Source organism: Kwoniella pini, chromosome 3 (genome assembly GCF_000512605.2).
Source record: "Kwoniella pini CBS 10737 chromosome 3, complete sequence".
Lineage (NCBI taxonomy): Eukaryota > Fungi > Basidiomycota > Tremellomycetes > Tremellales > Cryptococcaceae > Kwoniella > Kwoniella pini.
This window is the reverse complement of record NC_091718.1, coordinates 892,482-907,398: the sequence shown is the minus strand read 5'-3', so window position 1 is coordinate 907,398 and position 14,917 is coordinate 892,482. Positions and strand designations below refer to the sequence as shown.

General features: G+C 37.5%; 6 protein-coding genes across 6 annotated transcripts; 4 read left to right on the top strand and 2 right to left on the bottom strand.

Moving 5' to 3' along the window:
- Nucleotides 1-390: 390 nt before the first annotated feature.
- On the top strand, nucleotides 391-1,821 carry I206_102539 (uncharacterized protein; the record flags this gene model as incomplete). The annotated part of the gene is made up of 6 exons (XM_019154649.1): nucleotides 391-454; nucleotides 518-527; nucleotides 599-743; nucleotides 802-1,308; nucleotides 1,373-1,437; nucleotides 1,500-1,821. 6 exons carry the CDS (start codon nucleotides 391-393, stop codon nucleotides 1,819-1,821), a joined length of 1,113 nt encoding a protein of 370 aa, XP_019012052.1.
- A 984-nt stretch (nucleotides 1,822-2,805) lies between these two features.
- On the top strand, nucleotides 2,806-4,888 carry I206_102538 (uncharacterized protein; the record flags this gene model as incomplete). Its single annotated transcript, XM_070202579.1, has 9 exons — nucleotides 2,806-2,940; nucleotides 3,016-3,169; nucleotides 3,233-3,503; nucleotides 3,565-3,639; nucleotides 3,706-3,913; nucleotides 3,997-4,235; nucleotides 4,307-4,362; nucleotides 4,428-4,604; nucleotides 4,686-4,888. The coding sequence occupies 9 exons, from the start codon at nucleotides 2,806-2,808 to the stop codon at nucleotides 4,886-4,888; spliced, it is 1,518 nt and encodes a 505-aa protein (XP_070058680.1).
- A 1,035-nt stretch (nucleotides 4,889-5,923) lies between these two features.
- On the bottom strand, nucleotides 5,924-8,124 carry I206_102537 (uncharacterized protein; the record flags this gene model as incomplete). The annotated part of the gene is made up of 8 exons (XM_019154647.1): nucleotides 5,924-6,154; nucleotides 6,220-6,693; nucleotides 6,774-6,904; nucleotides 6,981-7,074; nucleotides 7,144-7,242; nucleotides 7,304-7,411; nucleotides 7,479-7,604; nucleotides 7,699-8,124. The coding sequence occupies 8 exons, from the start codon at nucleotides 8,122-8,124 to the stop codon at nucleotides 5,924-5,926; spliced, it is 1,689 nt and encodes a 562-aa protein (XP_019012050.1).
- A 402-nt stretch (nucleotides 8,125-8,526) lies between these two features.
- I206_102536 (uncharacterized protein) lies at nucleotides 8,527-9,741 on the top strand (the record flags this gene model as incomplete). The annotated part of the gene is made up of 2 exons (XM_019154646.1): nucleotides 8,527-8,854; nucleotides 8,951-9,741. 2 exons carry the CDS (start codon nucleotides 8,527-8,529, stop codon nucleotides 9,739-9,741), a joined length of 1,119 nt encoding a protein of 372 aa, XP_019012049.1.
- A 57-nt stretch (nucleotides 9,742-9,798) lies between these two features.
- Nucleotides 9,799-11,712, bottom strand: I206_102535 (uncharacterized protein; the record flags this gene model as incomplete). The annotated part of the gene is made up of 8 exons (XM_019154645.1): nucleotides 9,799-10,262; nucleotides 10,316-10,391; nucleotides 10,459-10,759; nucleotides 10,829-10,918; nucleotides 11,000-11,061; nucleotides 11,146-11,237; nucleotides 11,324-11,575; nucleotides 11,652-11,712. 8 exons carry the CDS (start codon nucleotides 11,710-11,712, stop codon nucleotides 9,799-9,801), a joined length of 1,398 nt encoding a protein of 465 aa, XP_019012048.1.
- Nucleotides 11,713-12,134: 422 nt separating this feature from the next.
- Nucleotides 12,135-14,742, top strand: I206_102534 (uncharacterized protein; the record flags this gene model as incomplete). Its single annotated transcript, XM_019154644.1, has 12 exons — nucleotides 12,135-12,150; nucleotides 12,212-12,318; nucleotides 12,398-12,412; nucleotides 12,475-12,502; nucleotides 12,576-12,653; nucleotides 12,721-12,853; nucleotides 12,922-12,985; nucleotides 13,091-13,354; nucleotides 13,423-13,492; nucleotides 13,551-13,962; nucleotides 14,032-14,539; nucleotides 14,638-14,742. 12 exons carry the CDS (start codon nucleotides 12,135-12,137, stop codon nucleotides 14,740-14,742), a joined length of 1,800 nt encoding a protein of 599 aa, XP_019012047.1.
- Nucleotides 14,743-14,917: the final 175 nt, after the last annotated feature.

Sequence of the window (14,917 nt, the reverse complement as noted above, 5' to 3'; positions counted from 1 at the left end):
TGGGATTGACCGTGCATTTACAGAAGTACGTATACATTCCTTGTTTCAGCATTCGATTTTGTTAGGAAGTCTAAAATTTATCTAGGTCTTGGTATAACAATCCTTCTGGAGCGTGTGAAGCGTCTTCTTTGATGCTAGTCTAAAAGCGTAACCGCAATAGAGCTAAAAAATGCCACTTCGTATCGCTCAACGATCGGAGCTAGCGAGCACGTGAGAAACACACCCACGGAGAATTACAGTGCGGAGTCTCCGCGTAATTGAAGAAGAATAAAAGGATGACATGATAGCATATCGATAGCTTGTCATACAAAATGTTCGGTACGGGTCAATGGTACTAGTATATGGTATCTACTCCTTCGTACAGGAACAAGACCGAACAAGACTATCACTATGTCACCTCCACTCAACCTCGCTGCTGTCGATAAGCTTGAATTTCTGATCTTGGTTGACAATTGTAAGCTCGGCTTCTTGCCATCATCGGCACATAGATCGTTTGCATCACTAACATTGCATACAGTCATAGAGTGGTAAGGACCAGACCCTATGACTCGCCCAGAATAAAAGACCATCTCCTGAGAGCACCAGAATGTGGCAACAGGTTTTCCACACTTCCTCCTGGCTTTACTCACGAGCTTCCTCAACATATGTTGGCGAAGGATGTACCGAAAGATGCGTTGACAGGTTTACCAACAGTCGATTTGGATAATTATTGTTGTGGTGCACATGGACTTGCAGTCCTTATTGTGAATATCCTCATCTTCGCAAATGAAGAGGCTAAAGCGCTGATTGTTGTTGGTGTAGAAAACGACTATAGGAGATGAAAGCAATACAGTATTATTTGATTCCGGACCTGAACCTAAATCGATAGAACGAAATATAAAAGCTATGAAAGTTGATTTGACAGATTTAGACGCAATAGCATTATCACATTGGCATAGAGATCATTCAGGTGGTATATTAAGAGCTTTGGAAATTCGACAAAACCAATTAGGAGAATTATCGAATGGAAACTATGTTCAAGTTGATTTGCATCCTAATCGACCGATAAGGAGAGGTATATCTAGACCACCAGATTATATACCAATATGTACACTACCTACCGATCCGACATTTGAAGAAATCGAACAAAGAGGTGGAAAGGTGGAACTCAACGATAAACCGCATGAGATATTGAATAAGAAGGGCATTAGAACTGGGATAGGAATAAGTGGGGAAATCAATAGAGTGACTAGTTTCGAAGTTGGTTTACCTGGTGCACTGACTTGGATGAAAGATGAGATCGGCGAGGAAGGATGGTTCAACGATCATGTGAGTTGACATCAACGCCATCTCCTCAATTCAACTAGATACTGATGTGCTTGAATTTGATCAGCTAATAATGGATGAACGATATGCTGTGGTAGATGTAAAAGGTCACGGTTTGGTAGTATTCAGCTCGTACGTACTTTCTTTACGATAAGGAGATATAATGCTTCGAATTAATATTCAAGGGAAATTAGATGTTCCCATGCAGGTATATGCAACGTCATTCACTCCTTACAACCCTTCAATCGACCCATACACGCCATCGTAGGCGGACTACATCTATCTCCAGTGGAAAAGCAACCAGTAACGCAAACAGTTGACTTCCTTTCACGCCGTATAAAGCCTCCACCAAATCACATCCTACCATTGCATTGTACGGGACTTGAACCTAGAGCGATGTTGAGAGAAAAAATGGGCAATAAAGTTGTTTCATGTGGCACAGGTCTGAAGGTCATTTGGAAGGGGTCGGATAAGGACGAGGAGAAGATGGATGAGGGTTTCGAAATCGTTCAATAATACGTTTATCAGCCTTCAGTGAAACAACCTGTCATGGGTTGTAGATTTTCAGTTGTATCATATGGATATCTCATGTATCGATTATTTGGAAATTGGACGTTATCATGTACCTGCGCTAAGATGACGCAAAAATAATTAATTTGAATGTGAGTACACATCTCGGTCTCTTAAAACGCTACATCAATGGACCGGCAGTGCCGACGTCAAGTCGAAGAGGACTTATATAGATATAAGAGGATCCAGCTGATAAAGGCCAAGACAAGGTATACAAGAAATGATGAGGATAAAACTCATAGCCGGATGGGCGACAGGATGAAGACCGAGGGCAAAACAGCTTATTCAACGATATCATATCGCTTATCTCCGTCTAAAAGTCTTTGCGAAGTTGCGTGTGTTACTACTTTGGAAGCGCAGCTGGCTATATTGAAGAACTTCGTTCTGACTTTTTTGGTATTCTTACGATATGCTGCGCAGAAATATACAGTCGATCTGTGTTTGCCCCTGGGATTGATTGATGGTACCTCATTTGATGAATCAATCGAGATAAGGGTATACCGGATTTTACGTCTTCATTGATAAATGTTGGGTATTATTTGATTTGATATGCGTACACCTATATATGTTCCCGAGGGCAAGCTGGGATTATGTATCTTTTCTCCTGCTATCTTCCAACTCAGGTAATTGTGTTTCTTATTGTGAATTTGTTCATGTGATCGTTTGCATCCAAAGCATACCTTCGGACCGGATTAAAATCATTATTGATTGGTAAGGCTATCATCCCGATAAAGGGGAAAACCGAAATGACATAAACATTTTGCCCGCGGTATAAATTTCGGTGCTTATCGTAACATCCACTCTTTGTACTTTCATCTATCTCCACCTATTGATTTACAAATGTGTATATATAGCCAAGACAATAACAATGAGATATGAAAGTGATTCTCCTACTTGCTTACCGGATCGTAGCTGTTATATTTGAGCAAAATGACTGATCTTGATTATGGGAAAGATGAAAAAGTTCAACCTCTTGATTTATCTGCAAATGAAGTAGATCATGAATATCAAGAATATGTTATTTTAGCTGAAGAATTCTCTGGAGACGCTCTAAAGAAGCTCACCGTGAGTTGATTCTTTTCCTAATTTCTCGTCGATCCGAATTACTGCTGATTCGCTTTTTCGGCATTATGGTTATAGAGAAAGATTGATATTCGAGTAGTACCTCAATTAATTTTGATTTATATGTTATCTTATATTGATAGAGGAAACGTTGGTAATGCTAGATTATTTGGTGCTCAAGCGGATACAGGTTTATCAAATACAGATTGGAATACAGGTTTATCTCTCTTATGTAAGTTATTAATTACCCAAACCCAAGTGGAAAAATTTTATTGACATCAAAAACTCCAATCAGTTATCACTTTTGCTTTCGGAGGATTACCATCAAATATTTTAGTTAAAAAATATGGTCCTAAAAAAGTATTACCGGTTTTATTGATGGGAGTAGGAGCCATTTTAATGGGTACAGGTTTCTCACATAATAAAGCACAATGGTTTTCACTTCGTGTATTATTGGGTTTATTCGAAGCTGGAATGTATCCTGGTTGTACCTACACTTTGACTACTTGGTATACACCTGCTCAAATTCACAGTAGAACTACAATTTACTATCTTGGTGGTGTTTTGTAAGTCCCACCTATTCAAAATATTGACTCCCTCAAACTTGAACTTAACGATACGTAATAGATCCGGTGCTCTTTCCGGTTTACTCGCTTACGGAATTGGTCAACTTGATGGTAAACACGGATGGAGAGGATGGAGGTGAGTTTTTCTGACGCCTTCACACTTGCTGTTGAAATTAAGTTTCTGATTTGATGGTAATAATAGATACATCTATGTTATCGAAGGTGGATTCACCCTTTTCGTTGGTATAGTGGCTCTCTTTACTCTTCAAGAAACACCTCAAAAGACTAAAAAATGGTTGAATGATCGAGAAAAGAGATTCCTATTACTTCGTTCCAAATTCCTATATGGAGGTGGTAGAATGGGAAGTAAAGATGAATTCTCTCTCAAGGACGTAATAAAAGCTCTAAAAGTGAGTCGTTATTATCCTCCAACGGATTCACTTATAATCATATTAATAAAGAAAGATTTGCTAAGTTTTTATCTCTGGAATAGTCTTCTCACGTTTGGATTATTGCATTTTGTTATATTTGCAATACAATTGCAGTATATGGATTTTCTTTATCTTTACCTACAATTGTAAAAAATATGGGTTTCACTGCAGCAAATGCACAAGCTTTAAGTGCTCCACCATACGTTTTCGCCGCTTTTTGCGTAGTTGGTTCGGGTTTATTTTCAGATAAATATAGACTTCGTGCTGCTACTGTTGTTTTCCCTTCTATTGTTGGATTCTTGTAAGTCTTAAATCCTGCAGCGAAGAATCCGGAAAAGAATTAATGCACTAACAAATCATGATGATTTTCAGCGGTTTACTCATTTGCGTATTAACAGTCAAGCATAAGCATTTAGTTGCCTTATCTTGTAAGTTGAATTGAACGCCCTTCACTTCTTATCACAAAGTACATATCGACTGACAAAATTCACAGACGTCGGTACTTGTATCGCTGCAGGTGGTTTATATTGTCTTACGCCAGCTTTGACCGTATGGACTGGATTAAATACGGCAGGTCAAACAAAAAGAGCAGCTGCAATTTCGATTGTATTCTTTTTCGCAGCTATAGGAGGTATTCCAGGATCATATATTTATTTGGCAAAAGAAGCTCGTAAGTTCATTTCATTCAATCAATCGTGTGCTTTTTTTAATAAGTTTAAAGCTAAATGATATTTTGTGAATTTATTATTAGCTGGATATCCAACTGGTTTTGGAGTTTCACTTGGATTAATGGGATTCGGAAATATAATCGTACCTTCTATTTACTGGTTTTATTGTGGATGGATTAATAAGAAACGTGATAGAATGAGTTCAGAAGAAATTCATTCTAAATATACTCAAGAGGAATTAGAAGAAATGGGTGATGAATCTCCTCTTTATCGATACGAAAGATAAAGATGACAAAGATAGAACAAAAGGTGATGAAAATTGTTTTGTTTTTTAGGATGGTTAAAGGTGTATGAAAGGTTGAAAAGTGAATTTATACAGTTGTAGGAAGTTTAATGAAGTATGCAAAAACTTGTACGACAAGCGTTAGATGCCCCCGCCTTAAAAAACATTATGCATAAAGGAAAGATAAAGGAATGATTCTGTATTACCAGATATCCCCATTTCTTCAATAATGTCATCAAATTTTAATTAATCTTTCTAAAGTAGAAATAATGATCAGTCATAACTCCACTCTCATGATCATCAGCTACGAATATGGTGTCCAAGGTAATTTGTTGGTCGGATGAACTACCAAAATAAGATCGTAATCTGTCCTTCTGGTTATCTGAGAAATAAGAATGTTCCAGATTGATTGTTTCAACAGGTTGCATTGAGTGATAACTTCCAGTGTCATTTGCTGCGGTATCAGAAAACGTCCTGATCTCGAACGTATTGTTTCCTAACCTTGAAATATCAACATTCGGATTTGAGTAAATGGTACAAGTGTAGCTTCCTAATTCTCCTACAATGGTTGGAGCGATGATCGAGGGGATTTGCAGACTAGCCCAAAGAAGATGACCAATCGCGGTAAATATTTGGTGTTGATTCATAATGACTAGGTAAATTTGCAAGGTGACTGAAAGATTACTCTATGAACCAAGTAAGACTTGGTACATCTACGATACAAATACCATATATATATAGGTAACTACTCGAACTCCGCCATCTTTATAATGTGTGTGATGTCAGTCCAAAATAAAGGATTACTTGCCTCAGTAAGTAAAAGAGCTTGCAAATGGTTTCAGATTCAAAGGGTAATTTAAGATACGTCCGCTCGTAGAGTATCAGAATAGCTGCTCTCCGAAAAACGGTACATCAGATGAGTTTGTATACATCGGTGTATCCCCAACATGTAGCTCGAAGGACTCTTCTATCGGATATTGAGGTACAAGGACAAGCTATCATTATGTGCAGTATCATTATGCATGTTTATGAATCATTCTATGATCTGCCCAATTTCTCTTTGAGATATGCTACGACACTTTCAAGAGGAACTTCTTCACCTTTATTATCTTCTGCTCCAGCTTGATCTTTACCTAATTGAGCCTTTATTCTCACTTTACCTTCCGCGTATTCTTTAGGTGCGAGAATAAGGACATAAGGTATTGAATCGTCATCTGCTTGTTTCCATTGAGCAGGTGCTTTAGGGTTGACTTTAGGTGAGAATGATGTCTACAGTTCAATTGTTCTGAAATTAGCTTCATATCCTCTTTTGTTCATTGATAAATGAAATTCACCTTTATACCATTATCCCATAGCAGAGTAGCAACTTCCATTCTCTTTTCCAATTCCACACCTCCTAAACCTAGAACGAAAACTTCAGTTTCTTTTCCTCTAATCTTCTCTTGTGATGCTTTTCGACGAGATTCCATAATACTATAAACACGTTCTACACCAACTGAAACTCCTACACATGGTACTTGTTCATTCATTTTCTTTCCTGCTGATTCCGCAAACATTCCTACGAGATTATCGTATCTACCTCCTGCAGCTATCGAACCTACTCCAACGGTTGATTCGTCAATACCATCCTCGTTTATCACTGCGTTCTTGGATGATTTGGGTGGTTTCGAGGATGAAGATCCGCTAGAGTTGGCAGGCACAGGTGGATTGACTGATCTTGAAGGTGGGGCGGAAGATTCGTGGATCGCTTCATAAATTATACCTGTGTAATAATCTAATCCTCTTGCCAAGGACATATCGAAAGACATCTTAATGGAATTATGGGTCAGCAGGGGGCACACTCGATGCTAGTATAGTGTATGTTGCACATTATTGACGTGTTACCCACCTTATCTAACACCTTGTAGACCTTCAAATATCGGAACAAGATCTCCATATCATCTATACCTTGCTTGGCAAGTGGTATACCCATAAGTTCTGGATCCGACTTCAATTTCTCCAAAATCTCGTAACCTTGACCTACAATACGAATAACCGCATCAGTCTTGATCACTTCATACAATATGTGAAGCTGAGATGTGAATAGCGAAGTTACCCTTCAAGCCAACATATTGCCCAATCTTATCAGCTACTTTCTCATCTAATCCTTTCTCCACAGTCATCTCTTTTTTGACATCCGCCCATGGCAACTATACGAGAGGTAGGTAAGCTAATACCATTAAGCAGCTTTATGGACTAAGAGGTTTAGGGTTACTCACTTTGTCAAGCTTGTCAACAGCCGAAGAGATAGATCTAGTTTTGTCCGCAGGTACACCGGCTAATTGGAAGATACCGTCAAGAATCTTTCTGTGGTTGAGCTGTAATATGACCCGACAATCATCAACAAAGTTCCTTAGCGTTCAAATGCTGTCGACCTACCTTGACGGTATATTGACCGATGTCTAATGCTGTTAACGCCTCACAAAGAATTTTAAGGATTTCGGAATCGTAAACCATAGGATCGCAAGTTCCGGCAATATCGATATCCTAATAGTCCAAAATATCAGATTGTGAAACTAAACCATTTTTTTTGTTTCGATATTTTCCCACTCACACATTGATAAAATTCTCTCATTCGTCCTTTTGTCATAACCGGTTGATCTCTTCGATAAACTTTACCAATATGATATCGTTTCATTGAAGTTATACCATTCATAGCTACATATCTAGCAAATGGGACCTATATGACAAGAATTGACTTGATTAGACAGGATTCTCAATTATTTACTTTTTCAAAAGAACTAGTTCGGAAGGATTGTTTTGTTTATACTCACAGTTAAATCATATCTTAAACTACACAATTCACCACCTTGATCACTTAAATCATAAATTAATTTAGAATCTTCACCATATTTTCCAGCTAAAATTTCTTTTAATTCAAAAACAGGTGTATCAATTGTTGATGCATCATGTTTTAAAAAAATACTTTCTAAAGTTGAAAAGATTTTTTTTCTTAAAAGTGCTGCTTCAGGTTTATGATCAATAGTACCTTTTGGAGTTTTTAATGTAAAATTATTATTATTATTATTTGATGAAATTGAATCTTGATTTTGTTTAGTTAAAACTTTTAATTGTTCTTTTAATAATTTCATTGAATTAACTTCTAAACTTGCATCTTTTTTTGATATTTTTAATTCTTTAATTTTGTTTTGTAATAACAAAATTTCATTATTTATTGATTCAATTGTATTTGTTGACATTTTGTTAAATTGATGAAATAAAATTCTATTTGATTTTCTAAATAATTGAGTAGTTGAAAGCCTTTGTGTTCGCTTTATGAAGGGGACGAGCATACAAGCTATCTCAAGGGATGATTGTAGCTTTCATATAATATCAAATTGAATATTTCTGTTGAAAAAGTCAAAATAGTCTTCGAGTAACTAAAGATGTTAACTCAACTCGAGCGTCATGATAGATAAAACCACTGATAACTTTATATAAAAAGTCCACATCATGTTGTTTTCCCTAGATCCAACGGAAAGTCCATTCGCGATTTTTGTTGATCCAAAAGTTGGGATTTACCAATGAATGAGGATATATGTAGTTGATCGATACCCTTTACTACGTTTTATAGTCAGATCAAATGTATCAAATCTCTTATGATGGCGTCTATCAAATCTATCACTCATAACATAGCTCAAAAGAAGACTATCCCAAGCGTACAACATCTGATATCGCTCCCTAATATCGCCACGACATCTCGTAAATTGTATTCCACCACTTCGACCTCTGAACATATCACTAAGCTACTTGAGAATAAAGAACTTACAAAGGAAGACGCTACCAATGAGCTGAGATGGATAATTCAAGGAGTGCGAGAAAGAGCTCAAAATCAAATGGCAAAGGGAAAAATGCCTGAAATTGAGGAAGATAGTATTTCTAATATGGTAGAAAGGCGTAGTAAAGGTGAACCTTTACAGTATATTCTAGGTATGTGATAAATTCCATCAACATATAAAAATATCACATCTTATCAGAAATTATTTTCATTGCTCAAAATGGTAAAATCTTGTTTCGCTTTTTTAGGAACAACTGATTTTGGTCCAATTACAATACAATGTCGTAAACCAATTTTAATTCCACGTCAAGAAACATCTTTTTTAACTTTAAAATTATCTTCATACATTTTAAATTTAATTCCTTCATTAACTTCAAAAGATCGTCCAAATAAATCATTAGAAATATTAGATTTATGTTCAGGAACAGGATGTATTGGATTGTTATTATCAAAATTAAATCCATTAATTAATATTATTGGAATTGATAATTCACCAAAAGCAATTCAATTAAGTATGATTAATTCAAGAGATTTAAATTTAAATGAAAGAGTAAAATTTAAATATGGTAATTTATTTAATTCAAATATTAATTCATTATTATCATTTACAAATTCATCTTTAATTCCTTCTTCTTCTTTAACAACAAAAACAAATCTAAAAGGAGATGGAAAATATGGAATGATAATTTCAAATCCACCTTATATACCTTTTAATGAATATAAAAATTTACCTAAAAGTGTTAAAAATTTTGAATCTCCTTTTGCTTTACTTGGTGATAATAATTTAAATCAAAATTTTGGAAAAGGTTTAAAATATTATGAAAGAATTAATGAAATTTTACCTAATTTATTAATTGAACAAGAAAATTTAGAAAAAAATGGTTGGAAAGGTTTACCTAGATTAGTACTTGAAATAGGTAAAGGTCAATCAAATGATGTTATAGATATTTTAAGAAATGGTGGATTAATTAAAAAGACTGAAATTTGGAAAGATCAATTTGGAGTAGAAAGATTTATACTTGCTTGGACAAAAAAATAGAAAATCAATTTATTAGGATAGAAATATGTTGTATGCATTTACTTGTATCAAGCAAAACTATTCTATTTTCTTCCTCGTATTAGTAGCTTGAGATCTAGCTAGGAGATATACTAAACTCAAGCAACCCGCTAAAGTAGAGTAAGCTATTGTCGGCCCTTTGACCCAATATAAAGAACTAGCTAATAAAGGTCCGATAGCTCTTCCCAATTGTCCTCTTGACCTAAAAGTTCCTAATGCTTTTCCTCTCTGTAATTTCGGATTTGAGTCATCGACTAATGACGCCGCGGAAGCTGTGAGACCAGTAACGACAGTTGCACTAGTGTATGATAAACAAGTAGCAGCGATGTACAGTATTGTCGTTGATGAAACAGAAGAAGAAGTCAAGTATGGTAATGTCGCTAGAAGGGATAACGCTATTATGCAAGCGAGAATGCCATATGAAGATAGACGTAGTTCACCGAGTCGAGTGAGGGAAGGTCGAACATGTCGGGCTTGTAAGAGAGCAGATAAGACGCCGATGTCTATCAAGAAGATGTTTTAGCTTGATCCACTGTCTGAATTCAAAGCAACTTACACGAAAGCAGTCGTCCATTCTCTGCATTGGTAGCCGAGAATAGGTCGTAAGACAAGAAAGTCAAGGTAAATTCGGCCTACACATTTCGTGATCGGAAACTTCAATACAATTTTTCAAATTGAGGGTTTTGGATACAAACTTACTCCAGAGAAGAAAAGCAGAAACAATCCATGCAGCGTGCCAACATTTCTCAGCTTAGTCAATTTCTGTTCGACCGTTAAGGCAGCCTGGCTTGATTCAGGTTCTTCCTTTGTCGATGTCGCTTCTTCAGTTGGCTTACTCCAGCCTTTAGTTTCTGGCAATCTAGCCGCAAGATATAGCGTTTCAATTACAAGCAAAACCAAAGATATCAAAGCTGGAACAGCGTATATATTGAGTTTGTTCTCTGACGAGTACAAAGAAGGTGGTACAGGTTGAGAAGCAAAATATGCCCCTAATGATGGTCTATTATTGGAGATCAAGTGATCAGGTTCTGCCATTCAAGAATATTCCTGAACATATTGAAAGACTCACCCTAAAGTAAAACAAATTGAAAATGCTATTCCGACTAAAGCTAAAGATCTCGATCGATTCGAGGAAGTTGTGACGTCGCTGATGATAGCACTTTGAACATTTTCAGGTCCATCAGATTAGTGGACGTGTAATTATTACAAGTTAATCTCCTTATCGAGAACCACTACTTACGTGCTTAGTTGAACATTACCCTCGCTCAAGCCTCCAACTAATCTAGACAAAAGAAAAGAAGCCTACAAAGTATCAGCTCATCAATCAAGGATCTGACAAAGGCAGGAAAAATCATGATATCAACAAAATCTAAGATAGTAACTTACAAAAGAAGTTGACTGTATCCAGATGACAGCTGACAATATATTGCCCAACATGGTAGCTAATAATATCTTTTTCCTACCGTATTTATCGGATACTTCGATGAGAGATTACAAATCAGCTCATTAGTCAATTGTGCATGATCATTCGAGTTTGCTGCTATTGGTGGAATTATCAACTCACATCTACCTAACCAAGGACTAATTATACATTGACAAAAGCTGAATAGACTTCCCATCAATCCTCCCAATAACACGATATCCCATTGTTTATTACCATTATCACTTATACTCTCACTTCCGTTGTAAGAAAGTAAAATGGATCGCCATTTTCTACTTAAAAATAGTAATTGCGATAAGAGTGATGTTGAAGAAGAATCAAGCTTGAGATACCATGCTGTCAACCTTGGGAAAAGGGGTAAAGGTATTGTGAATGCTAGTTAAGCGAATATACCAAGTGAGCTATAAGGATCTGCAGAAATATGATAATAGCCCAAACGAGATATACTCACCTAGTAAATCCAAAATCAGAGCGAAGAATACAATCTTCACTATCCTTTTAGACTCTACCATCTCTATCGCGCTCGGACCTGGGGGAATTGGAGGAGAAGAAAGGTGGAATTCCAGTCCAGCAAGAGTTTCTTTTGTCCAAAGAGGATACCATACCAATTCTTGAAGCCGTAATGATCCAATCGCTTTGAGTATGAATTGGATCCGCTGTGATGTCTTCGTTCTGATACGTTGATCCGTTTCTCGGTTACAACTAGATATCTTCAAATCCTCTTATTGACCTTTTTTCGCAACCTTTCGACCGAAATCAACCAACTTTGTAGCGGTGTACCTCCACTTTAGGTAAACGCGTGATAAGATTCACCCTGAGTGAGTACTCGCAACCATATCATGCATCCCCTACTATGACGCCAGATCAAAGCAACATTTACTGTACAGCTTTGTTCATTCGCACCACTCTTGATATCACCTCAAACATAGGCAACATGGCATACAAAGCTGGTAAGCTGAAACACCCTTGGCCAACAATTGAACGGAATATAGAGCTCACACTTCAATCAAGGTCCTATATATCCTTGTAATCCTGCTACGGCGAGGTCTGAATCTACCAAATTGGGAGTCGACCCAAAAGGGGAGAAGTTGATTTATACTAATGGAAGAGCAGTCATAGTAAGTGGATATGATGCGGAATGTTTTAAAAATAGTATTGATTTGCTGACATGTCCGTGTTTCTCTATTTGTTACCTAGATACGAGATCTTAATGTATGTATGAATGCCATTCTCAATATTTGGTTGAAACCCGTTTTGACTTGACACGATCGTAGCATACCGAATTATCACATGCTTATACCCGTGAGCTCGATCTACAGTGTGATTGGCAATGTATCGACGACCTAGAGCTGATTGACTTGTTCCAATTCGATAGAACATACACAATCAGCTACAGTAGCTCGATTTTCTCCTTCAGGATATTATGCAGCTTCAGCAGATGTAGCGGGAAATGGTGAGTCTTATATCAGCTTAATATCATCAGCCATCTATGTATTCTAAACGCAATACAATAATCGTAGTACGAATATGGGATGTGACAAATCTTGAAAATAACCTTAAACTTGCTATTAGACCACTGTCAGGCAAGATCAATGATTTAGCTTGGGATGGTGAAAGTAAAAGAATCATTGTCGGGGGAGAAGGCAAAGACAAGTAAGGTCCTCAGGATATAATTATCACTGGTCAGAGTGAAAGCTCATTAGTTTGTTAACATAAAACAGATTCGGAGCTGCTTTCTTTATGGATAGTGGGTCATCATGTGGTGAGATCACAGGGCATTCGAAGGTGAGTTTCATTATCCAGCACCGAGTCGATTCAACAGGAGATTTGTCAAAAGATTTAAAGTCAAGTCCAACCCGATTTTCTGACGCTCTATGAAATGTCGTACAGCCGATAAATTCATTATCCATTCGACATCAACGACCATTCAAAGCTATATCTGGTTCAGACGACAACTCCATCATATTCCATTCTGCTGTTCCGTTTAAATACGATAAAATGATCAACACCCACACCCGATTCGTTAGAGACGTAGCTTTCTCCCCAGACGGAGAACTCTTTGCGAGTGTAGCTAGCGATGGAAAATTATTCTTTTACGAGGGTAAGACTGGGGACGTGAAAGGTGAAGCTGGTACCGAAGGGGGCGGTTCTTTGGTAAGCTTTACTCCTCGCCCATGGGCCTGTGGAAGAAGGAGTTCAACTGATTCGCTGTATCTTCATAGATGGCATGTTCTTGGAGTCCCGATTCGAAAAGCATTGCTACTGCCGGGGCAGACGGTATAGTCTCAATCTGTGAGCCTTTCGGACGTCTTCTCGATCCGCAAGGCGTTAACCTAATAACGTGACACAGGGGACGCATCAACGCAAAAGTCCACTCAGAGCTATACAGTCGGCACAGACGTACAATCTCAGCAGAATGGTATTGTATACGCTGGTCCAAATACCCTTGTATCGATCTCACTATCTGGTGTATTAAACTTATTCGATACTCGAGAATCAAGTGCTACGAAATGGCGAAAACTACATGGAGCGACAAAAGCTATTACAGCTTCGGTACTTGATGAACAAGAAACCACTTTCTACACAGGATCTTTCGATGGATCGATCAAGAAATTCAGTATAGGTGATCAGGAAGGTCTCTGCGATGAGATCCAAGGTACTGGACATAGCGCAAATGTCGTCGGTTTCAGTGGTTCAGAAGGTAAAGTCTACTCAGCTGGGTGGGACGACAAAGTCTCAACTATCCAAGGCGATTCATTCTCGTGAGCCAAATTCTGCACATTCTCCTTTCTTCGTGTGGAGACTTATGTAGGTATACATGGGACAACTAGGGCTTCCTCTCTGGCTACCAAATCGCAACCTGCCGGTATCGCATCAACGCCCAATGGTGTTTACATAGCTACATCGAGCGGCATTGAAATCCACAGCACAGGAACCAAGTCTGCTAGCGTACTCAGTGATGGACCCGCAACGGCAGTCGCAGCATATGCTCAGCCAAACTCAGATTTAATAGCTTATGGTGTAGGCAAGAAAGTGATACTGAGTACAGTATCTCCTGAAAAAGAAATAGCTACTTTCGAAGATAATAAAGGAGATGTACTTTCTTTAGCATTTACTTCTGATGGGAAATTCTTGGCTTCTGGTGATTCTGCGGGCCGAGTTATTCTTATTAATGTTGAGAAGAAAGAAGTAAATGTTTCCTCAAGATGGACTTTCCATACGGGTAGAATAGTTGATTTGGCTTGGTCTAAATCTACAAAAAGATTAGCTAGTGTAGGATTAGATGAAAGTATTTATATTTGGAATAGAGAGAGTGTAGGAAAAAATATAGCAATAAAGGTGTGTTTTATCTTGGTTCTTAACACTGATCAGGAATAAATCCCAAATTTAAGGTCGACGTGGAATGCTGATTTCATAATTTGATGATACTGTTATAGAACGCTCATCCAGGTGGTGTGACTGGAGTTTCTTGGTTAGGAGATGATAAAATTATAACTTCTGGATCAGATGGTATAGTTCGAACATGGTCTGTACCTGTTTGAGCAAATTGTATTTAGATTAAATAATTTAGATGTATATGTAGAGTCTAATGGAATGGAATGCTCCTGTTATATTTATTTTGAGGCCGACCCTTTTCGTTAATTGTAACGTCAGTGTAAAATCCACGAGACATGAGAAACGAGCTGAAAATCATTTCGTTTGAGAAATTATCCATAC